General features: G+C 44.4%; 1 protein-coding gene across 9 annotated transcripts in view; it reads right to left on the minus strand.

The window, feature by feature from the left end:
- Positions 1-16,367, minus strand: part of Hdac4 (histone deacetylase 4) — a 242,442-nt gene that overhangs the window by 62,673 nt on the left and 163,402 nt on the right. For all 9 annotated transcript variants that reach the window (XM_029480595.1, XM_029480619.1, XM_029480601.1 and 6 more), the window contains 2 exons: positions 9,544-9,664; positions 3,531-3,652 (listed from right to left, as the gene is read on the minus strand). In XM_029480595.1, the coding sequence (XP_029336455.1) occupies positions 3,531-3,652; positions 9,544-9,664 (243 nt within the window). The remainder of the gene's footprint in view (positions 1-3,530; positions 3,653-9,543; positions 9,665-16,367) is intronic.

Genomic DNA, 16,367 nt, shown 5'->3' on the forward strand with positions numbered 1-16,367 from the left:
ACCCACTTCATCCCTACTCCTGGGGTGGCACAAGCCACGAGCTTCACAGTCTAGCATGGGTTGGGAAAGGGCAGGAACAGTCTCTGCAGCCATCAGCTCTCAGACATAGGACAACCTGGGAGAGTTAAGAGCCAACATGCCAGAGCCCCCTGTCCTTTCAAGCTTGGGCAACATGTTCATTTGTAGGGCAGTGAAATGTCACCTTGGTCTCTCTGAATCCTGGGAGAAGTTCCCTACCTCCATGTGGCATTACTCTCATTCCCCCCACGAATCAAGACTCAGACAGGCTAGGGTTCTGAGGAGGCGACCTTGGGCAAACTTCTGTTCTGGCCTGGGACATGTAGGCAAATCTGAATCTTCTTTTGGAAAAAAGATGAGGCAGCATTAGGATTCTCGGGCAGAGTGGGACTAAGCAGATCTCCTAAACAGCTTCCCAGAGATGTAAAGGCAGGGTCTGATGGATTCCCAAGAAGAGAAAGAAACCCAAACTTTTAAAGGCCTGTTACCTTACTAGTCTAGTGCTCAGTGAATACTAGGACCTGTGTTCTTAAATTTCCTGGTTTACAGAACCAAGAGCCAGCTAAACTATTTATTTCCCATACATTTTTTGGGCTTGGGGATTTTGTGATTGCAACAGAAAATAGACCAGGACAAGCAAAACCTTTATGAAGAAGGCTCCTGACAATGAGGGTAAGGATCAGTGAGCCAATCAACTCCTCAGCTTTTGTGAGAGTGTTGGGGAAAAAAAAAAGCAGTTAGTGTTTTTAAAAGGCCATAGAAACCCAGTGAGAATAACTTAAAAAGTTATTGCGTCTCTATTTTAAGTTATTATGTGTATGGGTGTTTTTCCTGCATATATGTTGGTGTGCTACATGCAAACAGTGAGAAGAGGGCATTGGATTCCATGATACAGGAGTTACAGATGCTTGCGAACTGCCATATGGCTGCTGGGAATTGAACCTGGAAGATCAGCCAGTGCTCTGTCTTCACCACTCAGTCCAGCCCTGAGGGTACTTTTTTAGGGTGGCCTGAAGCAGTGGGAAGGGACCAGGCCCTACCTCACCTGGGACTCAGGCAGAATTTTGGTATGAAAAGAGGGATCCTGCAGCCGAGACACCATTGCTGTCTGTCAATAGTACAGAAAGGACCAAGGCCTTTGAAAGGAAGTCAGAGCTGGGTGACAGGAGAGGTCAGACCAGAGCCTGGATTTGGAAAACTGTAAGCTTGACATTCAGCAGCATGCAGGCCTGAACTGAGTTGTTTCCATGTGGCCCTTTGCTTAGTGGAGCTGAGAGGGAGGCTTGGTAGGAAGTCACAAGGTGGAAGGAGTCCAGACCATCTAACAGTTGGGCGGAGTGGAGTATCTCCGAAGCCATGAAAGTGTAAAAAGTAGCTGGGGCAGGACTAAGGCAGCTGAGCTCTGTGCATGAGAAAGCTCAGGTATGCTGCATGTTATTTTCATGAGAGAAGGAAGACAAGGCACCACAGAGGTGTGAGCTGCCACCCCAGGGAACCCACCAAGGACTATGCAAATATGCCTTGAGTGTAGAAGAAATCAGCAGGAGATTGCTAAGGGTTTATTTCACTTTGAATAAGGATTAAAGTCCTTTAAGGACTGAGATGGACAAACTGCAAGATCAACATGAATAATATAAAGTCAGAGCCAGAAACTATTCAGATACAGTTATTTGAGACTGTCAATGTAACTTGACCATGGTACCTCATGAAGGGAATATCACTGACTGTCTTTCATAGCACCACTTCATCAGAAATACTCAGAAGTGTACTTAGCACTGGCAACATCAAGGGCTGGAAGAAGCCATGTCCAGTATACTTCAGGCCATTCCCTGAATACTGCAGGAAATTAAATGCTTTCTCTGAATCCTTATTATTAATATCACTCATGTACTGGTGGTGCCTCTTAAAAACTTGGGATGTAACCAAACCTTAATTAAGGTCTTCTGAAGCCTCTCCAGAGTAAGAGAAACATTTGTTCCTCTATTCTCAGGGAGTGGGGTCTGCAGGTGGGCTGTACCAGTGTCTTGGCTTCCAACATTCCCCAGAGAAATGCACAAGAACCAACAGAAGTGGGTTGAGACTTGTAGAGAAGACTCAGAGCCCTGTGGACATCCATGGAAGGCCACATGGCTGTGTGAGCAGCAGTGGCTAATGGTGTTAGGGATTCTGCCTCCTGTTCTGACTATCTCTCTGGGAGCATGCTACCCATGACCCAAAGGCTTCTGAGACTAGGAACAGAAGGTGACTGAACTCTAGCACCACTATCTGTAGGGGAGGGATGACTGCTTACAGTCCTGCTGTTACAGTGCTCTGGGCCAGACACTATCTTCCTGTTGACCTCTGGAGGAAGGTACCCCATGGGTTTTTCAAGAGTATCTATCCTTTGGTGAGAGCTGACTACTCTGCATTTAGGCCACATCTTTATCCTTCTACGGAAGATCCCACCCACCTGAGAGGCAACAAACCTGACATGGCCATTCCACCTCACACACTGCAAGTTTAATCAAGCCCTGTTTATGCTGAGCTAAAATGTCCCTCCATTCGGCTCTTAACTCCTGGGTCCAGTTTGCTCAAAGCCACGCTAAACCACAACTGAGCGTAGTATCCTCTGAAACTTCCTAGTTTAGGAAGAGATAAAAGGTGAGCCTGTTTATCTCTGTGATGCCCTGTGAAGGCTAGGGCAGCCTTGCTTAGAACTAAAGGAGAAACTTTGAATTTCATGGACTTGTTTAGTAAAAGCAGGTGTGCCCCTAAGATGTCACTTCTGAAGAACTCTGGGCACTGCTCTGCAGGCTGGGGTCACATCTTCACCATACAGGATGAGGCTATGTGGGTCCATGACCTCTGGAATAACCTCTAAAAAGCCCACCTTCTTGCCATCCCAATGAACTGTCCACAGCCATTCTAGCCCTTTTCTAAGGCACCATCCTCTACAACTATCACCCAAGAAAGCAAGACTATAAATACTGGCTTGTCTTGTGTTCTAGCATATTCCTCTTCCTTTGATAACAGTCTAGTCCCCTTTATACCCTTTGTCCATAAGAGAGCTGATATACAAACCTGTGGACCAGGAGGGATATCCCCACACCTTTTTCATGGGACCTGCCTTCACTCTGTGTGCCTTAATTATCCCTGCTGGGTATCACCCAAAGGCCATGCAGAATCCTTACATACTCTCTGACCTTGGCCAGTACATTTGCAGAAGCTGTCACTAGTCCTAGAACTAACCTACTGTTCTGGACTGTAGAGCAGAGCATACTCCCAAGAGGGGATGAATCAAGGTACTGTGGGGATGAGGCCAAGTTCTATAATACAGGAGTACATGCATGAGACCCATTCCTTTTGGGATAAACCACACAGAGTTTAGGTCACTATTGAAAGGATGTCTGAATGCAAAAGCCAGTCTCTTAAACTATCCTAAACAAAATGCCAAAGCACTGCCTGTGGCTCACCAGAGCTCACTAGGGCTGCTGTCAAGATAGAGGCATTCAGGGAGCAGAATGCACACTAACCTGTTTTCCTAAGAGGAAAGTCATCTTTGGCGTCGTACATTCCCAAGACGGGGTGGTTGTAGGAGGCTGACACCCCACTCTGGGGTGGAGAGCTCTGGTCAAGGGAGCTGTGCTGTGTCTTCCTGGAAAAAGGCAAAGATAGATCAGTGTGCCCAGGCATCCCAAGCCTCAGGATACCAGGTTTTGAAATCTGACCTTTTGTTAGCGACTCTTCCCCCACAGGAGAGGTAAGAGTAAACAAACAAACAAACAGGCCAAAAAGTAAACAACAGTGCCCATAGCCCCTGACTGTGTAACCTAGGGCCCATTCTCTGCCCAGATCTGCCCTCTGGGATTTTTATATCAGTCTGTCCTCAGAGGGTTTGTCTTCAGGATGCAAGTAGTGGAAGTCAGTGGGCTCAGGCATGAGAGATCATAGAAAGGTGCAGATAGAAAGATGGGGTGAGTGTGGACTCCTAGCAGATGCTGGCAATACCTATGACTGTCTCCCCAAGAACAGGGCTTTTGGAAGACTTTCCTTTTGAAGAACATGTCCACCACTCATGACTACTAGAACAAATTCCTCAGCCATATCCTTTCTGGGACAGCTCAGTAGCATCTCAAATCTCTATTCTGGGAGTTACTATAGGAAATGAACTTCCAATGGACATGCATAACTCAAAGTTATAAAAATGGCCAGATGGAAAAGGTTACATGTAGATGGATACTCAGAGCAGAGAGCAGGAGGGGGAGGAGAAAGAAGAAGAGGAAGAGGAGGAAGAACAGAAGCAGAAATAGTAGTCTGGTTGCAGGGTACGTCTAGGGCACTGAGGCCATCCTAGGCGACCTTTAGCAAAACTTTGTGGATGTACCAGCAGCCAAGCCTTCCTCTGAATTCTGACAGCATGAGACATTCTGTGGTCTTGAGTACAGGAGATCTGTTTAATGGCTCAAAACACATCTGCTTACTTTCTAGTTTAGACTTTGCTAAATGATTTATTTAAATATACATTATTTGCATTCCACACATTGGGAGTTATGTGAACCTAGAGTGGGAGCTCTCAGATGAGCACAGGCAGGTGCATATTTAAATATTTGAAAGTGTATCATGCAAAGAATGGACTGAAGGGACTCTCAGACACATCTAAGAAGGCATCCCTGAAGACTTCTTACATGCTAAGCTAATGGGGTCCTTGGCATCCCTTTTGTTTTCCTCCAAACACAGAATGCTGTGTGTGTGTGTGTATTGTGCACATGCACATGAGTGCACTCATGTATAGGTTAAAAAGATAGTCAACTATAGGAAAGTAATTTAATATGGTAATTAAAGAAATGCAATAAAGACAACTAAACAATTGTTATGTTTCATGACAGGGTTTCTTCCTACTAAGGAGTAAGTTGGAAAAGTTGGTCACTCCAGATCTAGTAGACCTCCTCCCACTGATCTCATCTCTCAAGGTCCTGCTAATATTAAGACCCACTTTTCTGTCGTGGCTGTAAATGAGCTGGAACAAGAGGCTACTCTGAACCACCTGCCTCGAGCCAGGCCCACAGCTCTCAGAGCTGCTTATATCTCCTTATCTTGTAGAAACACTTCTTGGAGCTGGAGCTGGTTCTGGACAGTCAGTGGAGCCTTTGTGGGAGTCCAGAGATTACAGAAGGAGGACCTCCATGTCCTCATAACCAGTTCACCCATAAGGAGCAGCCCCCTTCTCATGGTCCTTGACATTGCTCCCTTTGCATGCCAGGAACAGGCAGGCACTTGGGAACACATGCCAGCAGATAGCCTTGGTGTGGCTTCCAGATGCCAGGCTAAGTCACCTTACCCTGGAATAAACTCACTGAAGAAGTATCCAGATGTGTGATCAAGATCAAAATCCCATCCCTTGCTCAGTCTTATGCTAACACTACATGCCCCATCACTGACACCTATGTATACACCAACCATCTAAGTTTATAGCTTCCTACTCAACCTTCTTCCACACAGACTAATCTACCACCACATTCCAGAGGCAAGGACCACAGAGCAGCTGCTAACTCTCTCTGACCAAGAACAGCTACCAGCTTTCCGACCTTGGATAACTAGTCTAGGATGCAGACAAAGCCAGGATAGGAGGATGCTGGTTTACTGACCAGGCCTTCTTTAAAGGAAGTCTTTGGAGCTAGGTGTATACACATTAGTGGACAAGTACCTGCCTAGCACGTATGAGGCCTGGGGTTCAATTCCCAGCAGGACCATCAGCACCACCAAAAACACTAGGTAAAACAGAGTGAAAAAAGGCAGTTCTTGTCTTACTCAAGACAGAAGAACAAACTTCTGTTTTCTTTCTAACTACCACCTTGAATGTGAAATAAAACACAAATTAAAACATTTAAATTTTATCAAAGATGGGCTTTTCCATTATATCAGATTTATACTAGTGATTTAAAATAAATAAAACTTGTTAATCAAGTGGAACATTACAGTCCAACAGAAATGTGTGAACTACACATTTAAGTTACATTTTCTAGAAGCTATTTAAAAATGAGTAAAAGAAATAGGTGAAATTAACTTTAGAATTCTATTTAACCTGAGATATAAAAATACTATTTCAATATAATTAATATGAAGCTTATTCATGGAAATCCTGTGGTCTGGAGTTTCTGCAAGCTTCAATTTCACAGGCCTGGGATCTAAAGCATGGACACATGGCACAACATGGCACAAAGTAGGCTCAGATGAAGTTTTAAGCCCCAAATTGTGATCACTCTCCTCGCTACATGGATTATCACCATCAATCAAGCCTTGAACATTCCCAATTCCAGACCATCCCCTCTGCCCCTTTGCTGATGATTCTTTAGCTTCATTGGGCTGAGTCCAGTTTTACATGAGGTGTGGCTGTGTGTCTGACCTAAGGACAGGACATGTGAGGTTTCCACACTGCTGCATAATTGCAGGGTATAGTGGCCCAACCTATCAGGCCACTCACCTGCTACGGGTTTGTGGGTCCTTTCTGTTAGGACCACAGAGTATACGCCTGGTGTATACTTGCAAATACCTGAAGGTGCACTGCTGGGTCACAGCATCATTCTTAGATCTGGTAAACCATTTCCAATAGGACCATTTCATCTTGCCCTAGCTGTCTGTGAAGGAGGGGAGAGCCCTGCCACCCCTGCTCTGTTAGTTTAGCCAGCCCTGTAGGTGAGAAGTAGTGTCTCACTAGGATGGCAACCCACACGGCTTATTGTGTGGTACAGCTGTTCACATCTTTGCCATCTGTTTGCTAAGCTGCAGTAGCTTCACAAGCACTCTACAGATGCACACTGGAGGATTTCCTACTGCTTGCTTTTGGGGGACTGGTTGATACAAGGGTTCTTTGTTCAGCTCTGGCTGTCCTGGAACTCACTCTGTAGACCAGAATGGCCCCAAACTAATAGAAATCCACCTGCCTCTGCATCCTGAGTGCTGGGATTAAAGGCATGTGCCACCACTGCCTGGCTGCTTGACTTTTTCTTAAAGGTGTCTTTCAAGGAGCTGTTTTAAATGTTGATGGGGCCTAACTATTTCAGGTAATAGGGTCACAGCTGATGACACTGATGAAGAGATGCTACAAGTTCTTACATAGAACATGTTGTTAATTTTAAATAGTTTTACTCATCTCTCTCTTACCAGGAGGACTCTATTTATTTGTTTATTTTATGTATATGAGTACACAGTAGCTGTGTGTATGAGTACACAGACCATATTCATCTCTTAAGGATAATTTCACTGTTGAAAAGAAACCCCTCCTTCATGTTTCCTTCTAGAAGTTTTGTTGCCTTAGCCTTCATACTCAGATCTCAATGGCTCTGGGCTGCTCCTGGCAATTGTCACATGATGTATGAAGCTGGATAGTGGTTTGGTTCTCTTCTGTCATGGTGTCCTAGTGGGTCAGACACTGCACCTGGGTGGACCTCCATGATGGCTGGTCAGGATCCTTACATGGTTATCAAACTCAAGAAAAACAAGCTGTCTTCTTGGATGATGCGTCTGATATCAAGTTCTGTCCTGTCTAGCCACCTCAATTCCAAACTGCTTCAGGAAGAGGGCCTTGTACAGGAACCTTCCTGAACATCCTGCTCAGGGCAAAGGCACCCCCCACCCCCACCCCCTGCCACCCTTCCTTTTCAGGTGCTATTCCTTTAATCCAAGTATGTCCTGGACTCCCTTCCCTACACCGTAACTCCTCAACTGGAGGAAGCTACCTGCTGGTTGAGTCTTTCACCCAGCTCAACACACCTCCACAACCCCTATTCCTGTCAGCCTTTCTTCCTGTTCCATTTGTCTATTCAAGTGTGACTGCCCTCCTGGGGCTGTTGATACAACTCCCAAGTCCCACACCCTGCAAAGCTGCCTCTTTGAGCCCTGTACTTTCTTGTAACAGCACTACCCACTGAGCTCCATAGGACCTAAGTTGGACTGCCCTATCTTGTTCTCTGAGAAGTGGTCCCCGTTTGTTCCTTATTATGATGACAATAACCAACCTGGTCTAGGAAGCTTCCCCTTCCTAGGTCCCTCTATATCTTCTAGGCCCTGTCTGGTCCTACTGCCTTTTCCAGTTGCACTCTGTGTCTACCTTCAAATCACCATCCCCCAAGGCCTATCCTTGGCTACCTCCCCCTGACCATCCAGACTCCCACATGTAAATGTAGGACAACAGAACCCCTCCATGGCAGAAGTCCAGGCTGACCTCTCCAGCAGAGTCTGCAGAGAACAGCCCAGGCTGAGGCTCTCACAATTACTCTTCATTCCACCTCATGGGCCACCTATTTCACCCTCTTCTGAGTTACACAAAGGCCAATAGCCTGCTTCAGAAGACATGCAGTGTGTGCAGCCACAGAGCCTAAGTGACAATGAAGAGTCTCACTGTACAAATGCTCTTCCCCAGGTTGTTGTGGGAACTGAGGTCTTCCATGTAAATAAATGGGCTACTTTAGTGGGACCAGAGGGGTTTTAGTAGAAATGGTTGTCCATTTTGAGACTCTAAGAAAAGCTATTTTTTTCCCTGAGTAAAATTAATGACTTCATTTTGATTTAGGAAAACTACCCCATTGTTTCTTTCCAGTGATGAAACGACCCTAAGAGCAACATAAAATTATTGCAAATTAGCCACGTGTTCTGTGTGAGAACTGCCCAAGTCTCCTCAGTGGGCTCTACAGCACACCACAAACAGCACATGCTGGGGAATCCACCCAAGCCGTTTTTTTCTTAATGCTGGGCAAGTCAGCTGCTTGCATCTCAGCATAGACATGATCTGCTCTGAGCTGCCCAGATCAGATGCATGCTCTGACCCAGGCTGATCTCTCATCTTAATTGCACCCATCTCTCCCAAGGATTCAGTAACTGGATCGTAAAGATGTTGTCAGGTCCAAAGAGAATTCCAATTCTCCACAAGACAACATGCATATTAAAAAATGACGGTATAGGCTCAGGGTAAGTTAGACTATAGAAGGACTGCTAAAAGCCTACAGTCAGTAATCCTTAGGAACCTTTAAAAAGGTTTGTGTTCACAAAGGTGTCATTTCCATTATCTTCCCTTGGTTCTGGCAAAATGAACATGGCACTCTCCATTGACATATACCTCTTGTTGCACATTAAAGCCCAGGCTGGCCTCTAGCCTCCTTCTGTCCTTATTCATACTTGTTATGGGTTTCAAAGTCCACACTAGACTCCTGGTCTTCCTCACCTCCCCTACTCCTCCACCCTCTCTATATAATACAAGGTTTCACCTTCTGCCTCCTCCATTCTTGCTTCTTTTGAACATAGTGCTGTCTATGGATGACTGAGCCAGAGGTCCTCACTGCCAGGAGTGCCACTTGGTGACCTTAAGATCCACGCCTCGTCTAGCTGACCATGACATACACTACCCCAGACCTCCTCCCTTCAGATCTGCTTATATAGCTTTAGGGGCTCAGTATCTCTGCCACCCCTATATTGGGTGATCTTTGAAAAACTCAAACCTGTCCACAGAGCTGAGTATGCCAGACACCCAAAGAACAGGCCCAGGCCACTTACCCATACCAGTAGCGGGGATCACTGGAAATGCAGTGGTTCAGGTTCCGGTGAGCTAGAGCCTTCTTCTTATTGAGAACAAACTCCTGCAGCTTCATCTTCACCTCTGTGCTCGCCACAGCACCTGGAAGGGAAGCCGAGAGTAAGGAGGAGAAAGCAGTGTGGAGCAGGCAGTCTGGGGCACAAGGCAGGAAGAGATCTTCCTCTTCAGTGCTCTCCCAAGGCCAGGGAGCTTTAAGGGGAGGTCTTCTATCTAAGCACTGCATGAGTGCACTCTACCAAAACACAGACTTCAGCATGAGAACAGCTTCTGTTAGCTAGCACAACTTATTTCTACTGGGAGGTTTCATATCCATGTGCTAAAGTTTCAGAGCCAAGTGCTGGAAGCATGGTGGCTTCACTTTTCTAAATGAACAAGCAGCAGACTCTAAATTCCACGCAAATGGAATTCTCTACACAACCACCCTGGGGAATAAGGTTCTACTGGGTAGCAGGGTAGCCAGTGTGCAACACACACTAGTGTACGGCTTTCCTAGTATCCAGTGCGTTTCTGTCCCCTTCTGTCTGGTGCCACACACTCTGGTGGGCAGATATTATCATTCTACTCAGGTGGAAGTTGTATATCTAAGGGCTTTCTTATGGTATGGTGACTGTTGCTGAAAGGTATATTAAAGAAAACTGTAGAAACAGACTACATAAAGATGCCCCTACTCACCCTGCATAATCTGGGATCTACAGATTTTCTGCGAGATACCTCAGTACTGTGCCTATGCATCCTTGTACTGAAGACTATGGTAAGGACTTCCTGCTATAATACAGTATTCAAATACCATCTTGGATGATCCCAAATACTTCATGTAGCACAAAGGACCAACAGAATGATCCTACCACACAAACAACCTCAAGATATTTTGCTAATATATTTTCCAAAATGTCTCTGCACATTGACACCGGCTCCTTCCACTGGGCATCAGTGATAGATTCCGCTTTTCAGCACTCAGGGTTAACTCCTGAATGCAGACACTCCACTGGTACCCTAAGGAACTGGGGACAGCTGTGGGACCTACTGTACTACCTTGGCTTGGTTCTTTCCAGGAGTTGCTGTGTGTGTGTGTGTGTGTGTGTGTGTGTGTGTGTGTGTGTGTGTGTGAGAGAGAGAGAGAGAGAGAGAGAGAGAGAAAGAAAGATGGGGTGGCTATGTTGTTTTTGCTGCTTGTATAATTTATTGAGAGCTTACACATTTAAACTTTGGAAACAAGGAAACCTATAAGCAGGCATTCTGAGGCCCAAGTTGTTGGTGGAAGGTGTAAAGGTCAGGTGACAGTCTGGAGGTGAGGTACTGCATCCATCCATCGTTGTGTCATTTCTAGTCAGAGTCTGGATGTGTGACACTCACACATTTACTTTCTATGAAGTCTATTTTGGATATTCTTGTCAGAATATGTAGTGTGCATGCCACATCCTTCCCTCACCTTTTTGTTAAAGCTCTGCCATTGATTTTTTTTTTCTTTCAAAAACTGGATAATAATTGGGAGTGAGGAACAGAGACTCTTGGTGAGTATTAGCAAACCCATTAGGTTCAGTCCCCAAGATAGACAATCAGACAATCAAGCAGACAATCCTTTCAGCTAGCCTTCTGCTCTGGCCCTGGGTTCCTTAGTACTGTTTTCTCTGCAGGCTCTAAAGCCATCTTGGCACATGGGCACCCCCTTTCACCTTCAACACATGGCCGAAGCAGAGTTACTGCTGGTTACAGTCCTCTGGTCCTGCACGGCAGCCCAAGTGTCCAAGCTGCCCCACTGATCTGAAGGCGTGGAGGGTGGAGGATCTATAGACCCTAGGCAGCAAACCACCACCCTCCAGTACTACTCTCCCACCGTCTGCCAATGCATGGACTTGGAGGGATCGTGTATTCATGGAACTGTTTGCTCTCCATGTGACACTACTAGATACTCCTGAGAGCAACAGGCTAACACTGAACAGAAACACAAGCAATGCAAACCAAGAAAAGGGTAAAGCTTGCAAACACACCAGGTGCCTTTATAATCAACAATAAAGGAAATACCCTGTGGTGTGGTGGGAACAGAAGAGCTACTTGAAAAGTGAAACCCAAGCCTACCAACACAAAGCAACTAGACATCACTGCTAAACATACTGAAAATAAAATTAGCATTTTTACCTTTACAAAGATGAAGCTGTTAGGTTCTTTAATGCTCTGCCACTGAGTATCACCCAGCCTGGCGTCATTTTCAAAGTGGCTCAAGAGTTTTCCCCCAAGTGAGGCCACCAGCCACCAGAGCTGTGCTTGTAGCCAGAGGCATGACATGGAGCCGTGCTATCTGACTCTGCCAGGACAGACCTCCTGTTCTCAGACCTCAATGCTCCCAAGTGTGTCCAAATGGGAACATGGTTGATAAAGGTAACGCTGCTGTTACCTGTGAGGGAAAGTGCCATGTACTCTTAAGAACTCACTGTTGGTGGGGTGAACTTATGACTTGTTATCATTAAGTAAAACTGCAGCATGATTAGGAATTAATGTTTTAAACTGTAAATGTTTATAGATGTATACAAAACTCATTAAATACTAAATAAAGTCAGTTACACAAAACCTTAAGAAATGAAATCACGAACACTTTGCACTGAGTTTGCAAATGTTTGGAAACTGAAGATGCCTCCTGACATTTGCATCTGCTGGCACAAACAAGACTCCCCTTCATGGCTGAGCTGCCCGGCCCCGACATAAGAGCATCTCCCAGTGTTGGTCTGCGTAGCTGCCTTCTCCCCACAGGACTCCATTCTTAGGGCTTCGAAGCTTGAGCAAGCTTGCCAAAGACTCAACTGAGCAGTTTATTATTAATAATAAAACCTGACCACCCAAATCCACAAAGTGAAAACCACGGCTGCTGCCTGTAATAGGGCTGGAGTGCAGCTGGGAACATTCCAGCACAGGGTCAACATGGGGCGGGGCTTAGCACATAGCACAGAGATCATTTCTGACCCATAAACAGACCTGAGATGTTTTCTGAAGTCATATTCTGCAAGCCTTGAAATAATATTTTTATTGGATCATTTTTGTAAACTCTGAGAAAGTAATTCAGACTGAGCTGCTTTTCAGCAATGAGAAAAATTGTTATTTGTTGGCTGGTTGTGGCACAGACTGACTGGCTGATGTTTAAAAATCTGAACTGTAATCTTTTGATAAACAGCCACTATTTCCCATATTCAACAAACAAACAAAACCAAAGCCAAGTATATAGGCTACACACTGAGGCACATGTGAGCCACGAATGAGGAAGGGAGTGGCTAGTCCAGGGCTGAGCACTGTACCAGTGGATTGGGCTCTGTGAATGTGCTCTATAGGGCAGCGCTACCCTTCATGTACATGGTCAAATTCCTCACATACTCCTGTGAGGACAGGGAGATTGCTTCCTGGAGGAAGGCAGCCCATCATGAATGTAAGGGAAGCCACGAACTGCAGTACACTGGTCTAGATCTCAGTGCTGGCTGCACTTGAGAGCTGCTACGGAGGAGATTGCTGACCTCAGGTTCCCTGCTGGTCAATTCGCCAGATCGGCTGGCCTGAGAGTGATACATGTCTGAGCAGTCAATTACAGAGGCTGAATCTGCACACATCCTCCTGCCTATATGTTGTTCCCAACAGGTCTGCAACTTTACCTTGGAAAAGCCTTCAGTGCCTTTTGGGAATTTGCTCCGTAAGGCCACTGCTGAGTGAGGTGTGACAGTGCCTGTGTACATCATTCAGGCTTAGCATATCCTTCCAAATACTGGCAAGGAAACTATCTTGAAATTCTACCAGTTAAGGTGAAAAAAATTAAATATGTTCATATTTCAAGAGTGAAACATCACATTACTGATAACTCTGTTAATTTTGTAAATGAAAGCAATTTCTTAGTATTTGAAAATCATGAGATAGAGAAATAAACTGACAAGAGACCAAATTAGTAATAAACTTAAAATATGTTTTGAAACAATTTTTAAAACATACAAAATTATATTGGTATTATTAGATGACTTCCCTATTTACATTTAGAAGTAATTTGGCATAATAATCTTTACACTTAAGCTTGAGAACAAATTTACTTGACAGTCATTTAATTTCTTTTAAAACCATAAGGACTTTGTTTTAGAAAAGTCCCATTTGTAAATACTTCTAATGAGGATTCATTAAAGGTGAGATGTCAATTGTGCAAACCTAAAGCTTGTTACAAAGGCAAACCTCTAACCCCAACAAATTCTTTCCATGCGGACAAGATGCAGACCACAAATAGAACAAAGAGGAAAAAAGTCCAGAGAGTTGAGGGCTCCAGACTATAATGACCAGGGATTCAAGCAGGTTAGCTTGGTTAAACCTGCTAGGAGTGGTCAGGAGACCTGCAGGTTTCTAAGGCCTCTACTGGCAGCTCAGGAACACTGGGGGACCTGGAACAAAGGGTTAATTAAGCTGGACAGAAAGGGACAGAGAATGAGCCACCATGGTTGATGGTTTCCTTGTAGGTACCTGATGATCAGAGAACAAGTAACACAGGGGACCAGGGCAGCAAACTCTGGAGTGCAGTGAGGAGGAAGCCTCAGGGGCTCAGAGGCAGGCCCATAGAGGGCACCATCCTCATAAGGAGGCCTGGCACTCACCTCTGATCAGCTCAGAACCCTTCACTTAAGACAACTGAAATGTTTTAATGCATCTGGGTGACATCACAAAGCAAACAGGAAACCCTGTCTCTAGGCCAGTGAACCACATCTCAGCCTTCCATTTAGAGACCAGCACCAGGCCAAGGTACCCTGATAATGGGAAGGGGTGACAGAGGGAAGAGAGAAGCAAGCAGCTGGGAGAGACCCAGCCAGAGGGGCCATTCTAAAAGAACTAACTATGGATGGCAGAAATCCCATGGAAATTATAAATATCTGAGTAACAATGTGAAAATGGTTATCTAGCAAATGAAAAATCCAGTAGATGAATTTAACAGTAGTTTACTTCACAGGAAAATATTAAATTAGTATAGTGGACATCTGAAAAGAAGAAATTACCACAAGGAAGCAATTGGGGAAAATGTAGGGGTTGTAGAAAATGGCCCTAACATGTGGAATTAGAGTCTCAAGTACACTGTATTAGGAATAAAAGGTAGTGGGTTTTTTGTTTTTTTTTTTTAAGATAAAAGGTGAAAATAATCAATTCTAAAATTTTGTAAAAGTATTAAACCACACAGACAAGACTAAGACTACCAAGGAAAACAAAGGAAACTGCAGTTAAACTCATAGCTGAAAAATATTTCAAATATACAATGGAAGAAAGCATCTTCAATAAATGGTGCTGATTTAACTGGCTGTATGTATGTAGAAAAATGAAAATAGACCTATATTTGTCACCTTGCACAAAGCTCAAGTCCAAGTAGATCAAGACCTCAACATAAAACCAGATACACTGACTCTAATAGAAGAGAAAGTGGGAAGGAGCCTTGAACTCATTGGCACAGGGGGAAATTTCCTAAATAGAACTCTAATTGTGCACACTTGAAGATCAGGGATTGATAAATGGAACCTCCTGAAACTGGAAAGCTGTAAGGCAAAGGGTATAGTAAGACAAGTCAACAACCTACAGATTGGGAAAAGAAATCTTCACTAACCCCACAGCTGATAGAGGACTAATATCCAAAGTATAAAAGAACTCAAGAAGCTAACCACCAAAAAAACCAAACACCCAATCAAAAAATGGGGTATAGAACTAAACCAAGAATTCACAACAGAGGAATCTTGAATGGCTGAGAAGCACCTAAAGAAATGTTCAAGTCCTTAGTGATCAGAGAAATGCAAATCAAAATGACTCTGAGATTCCATCTTACACCAATCAGAATGGTTAAGATCAAAAGCTCAGGTGACAACACATGTTGGAGAGGATGCAGAGAAAGAGGAACACTCATCCATTGCTGGTGGGACTGCAAACTGGTACAACCACTCTGGAAATCAATCTGAAGGTTCCTCAGAAAGTTGGAGATAGATCTACCTGAAGACCCAGCAATGTCACTCTTGAGAATATACCCAAAAGATGCTCCACCATGCCACAGGGGCACATGTTCCACTATGTTCACAGCGGCCTTATTTGTGATAGCCAGAAGCTGGAAACAACCCAGATGTCCCATGATAGAAGAATGGATACAGAAAATGTGGTTCATTTACACAATGGAGTACTACTGAGTTATTAAGAATGAGGACATCCTGAGTTTTGCCGGCAAATGGATGGAACTAGAAAATATCAGAGGAGAGACTCTTAATAGTAGCCAGATAAGAGATTATCTCTCAAAAAGGAACAATAGGAATGATGGTAATTTTTGAAGGAAATAAGATCTTTAGAGCACCAAGAGAAAATAAATATTAACCTAATAAATCTACACTCAGTAAAATTAACCTTCAACAATCAGAGACAAAAATTCATCATCACTAGATTCCGTGAAAGAAATAGAAGGAAAATCGCAACAGATGAAACCTCAACCTCGTGGATAAGAGTCGCACCTGAAAAGGAGATTTTGAGTCCTAACCGAATCAGAGGATGCTCGCTCTGTGAACCTGAGTAGATGTGATGGAGTCAAGCAGGCCGTGCTAACCACAGCTGTGATCAGGAGAGGAGTGGCAGAACAACAGTTACCAAGCTGGCAGGAAAGGAAAAGCCATCATTAAAGTCTAGAGCAAGAAAACGGAAAGACAAGAGGTCGATAATTGGGGTTTGTAAAGAACGGTGACCCTCATAAGGACAAACATATCAATATGAAAAAAAAATCAATAAAAAGACAAAGTTTGATTATGTGTCAAAACTT

Source organism: Mus caroli, chromosome 1 (genome assembly GCF_900094665.2).
Source record: "Mus caroli chromosome 1, CAROLI_EIJ_v1.1, whole genome shotgun sequence".
Classification (NCBI taxonomy): Eukaryota; Metazoa; Chordata; class Mammalia; order Rodentia; family Muridae; genus Mus; species Mus caroli.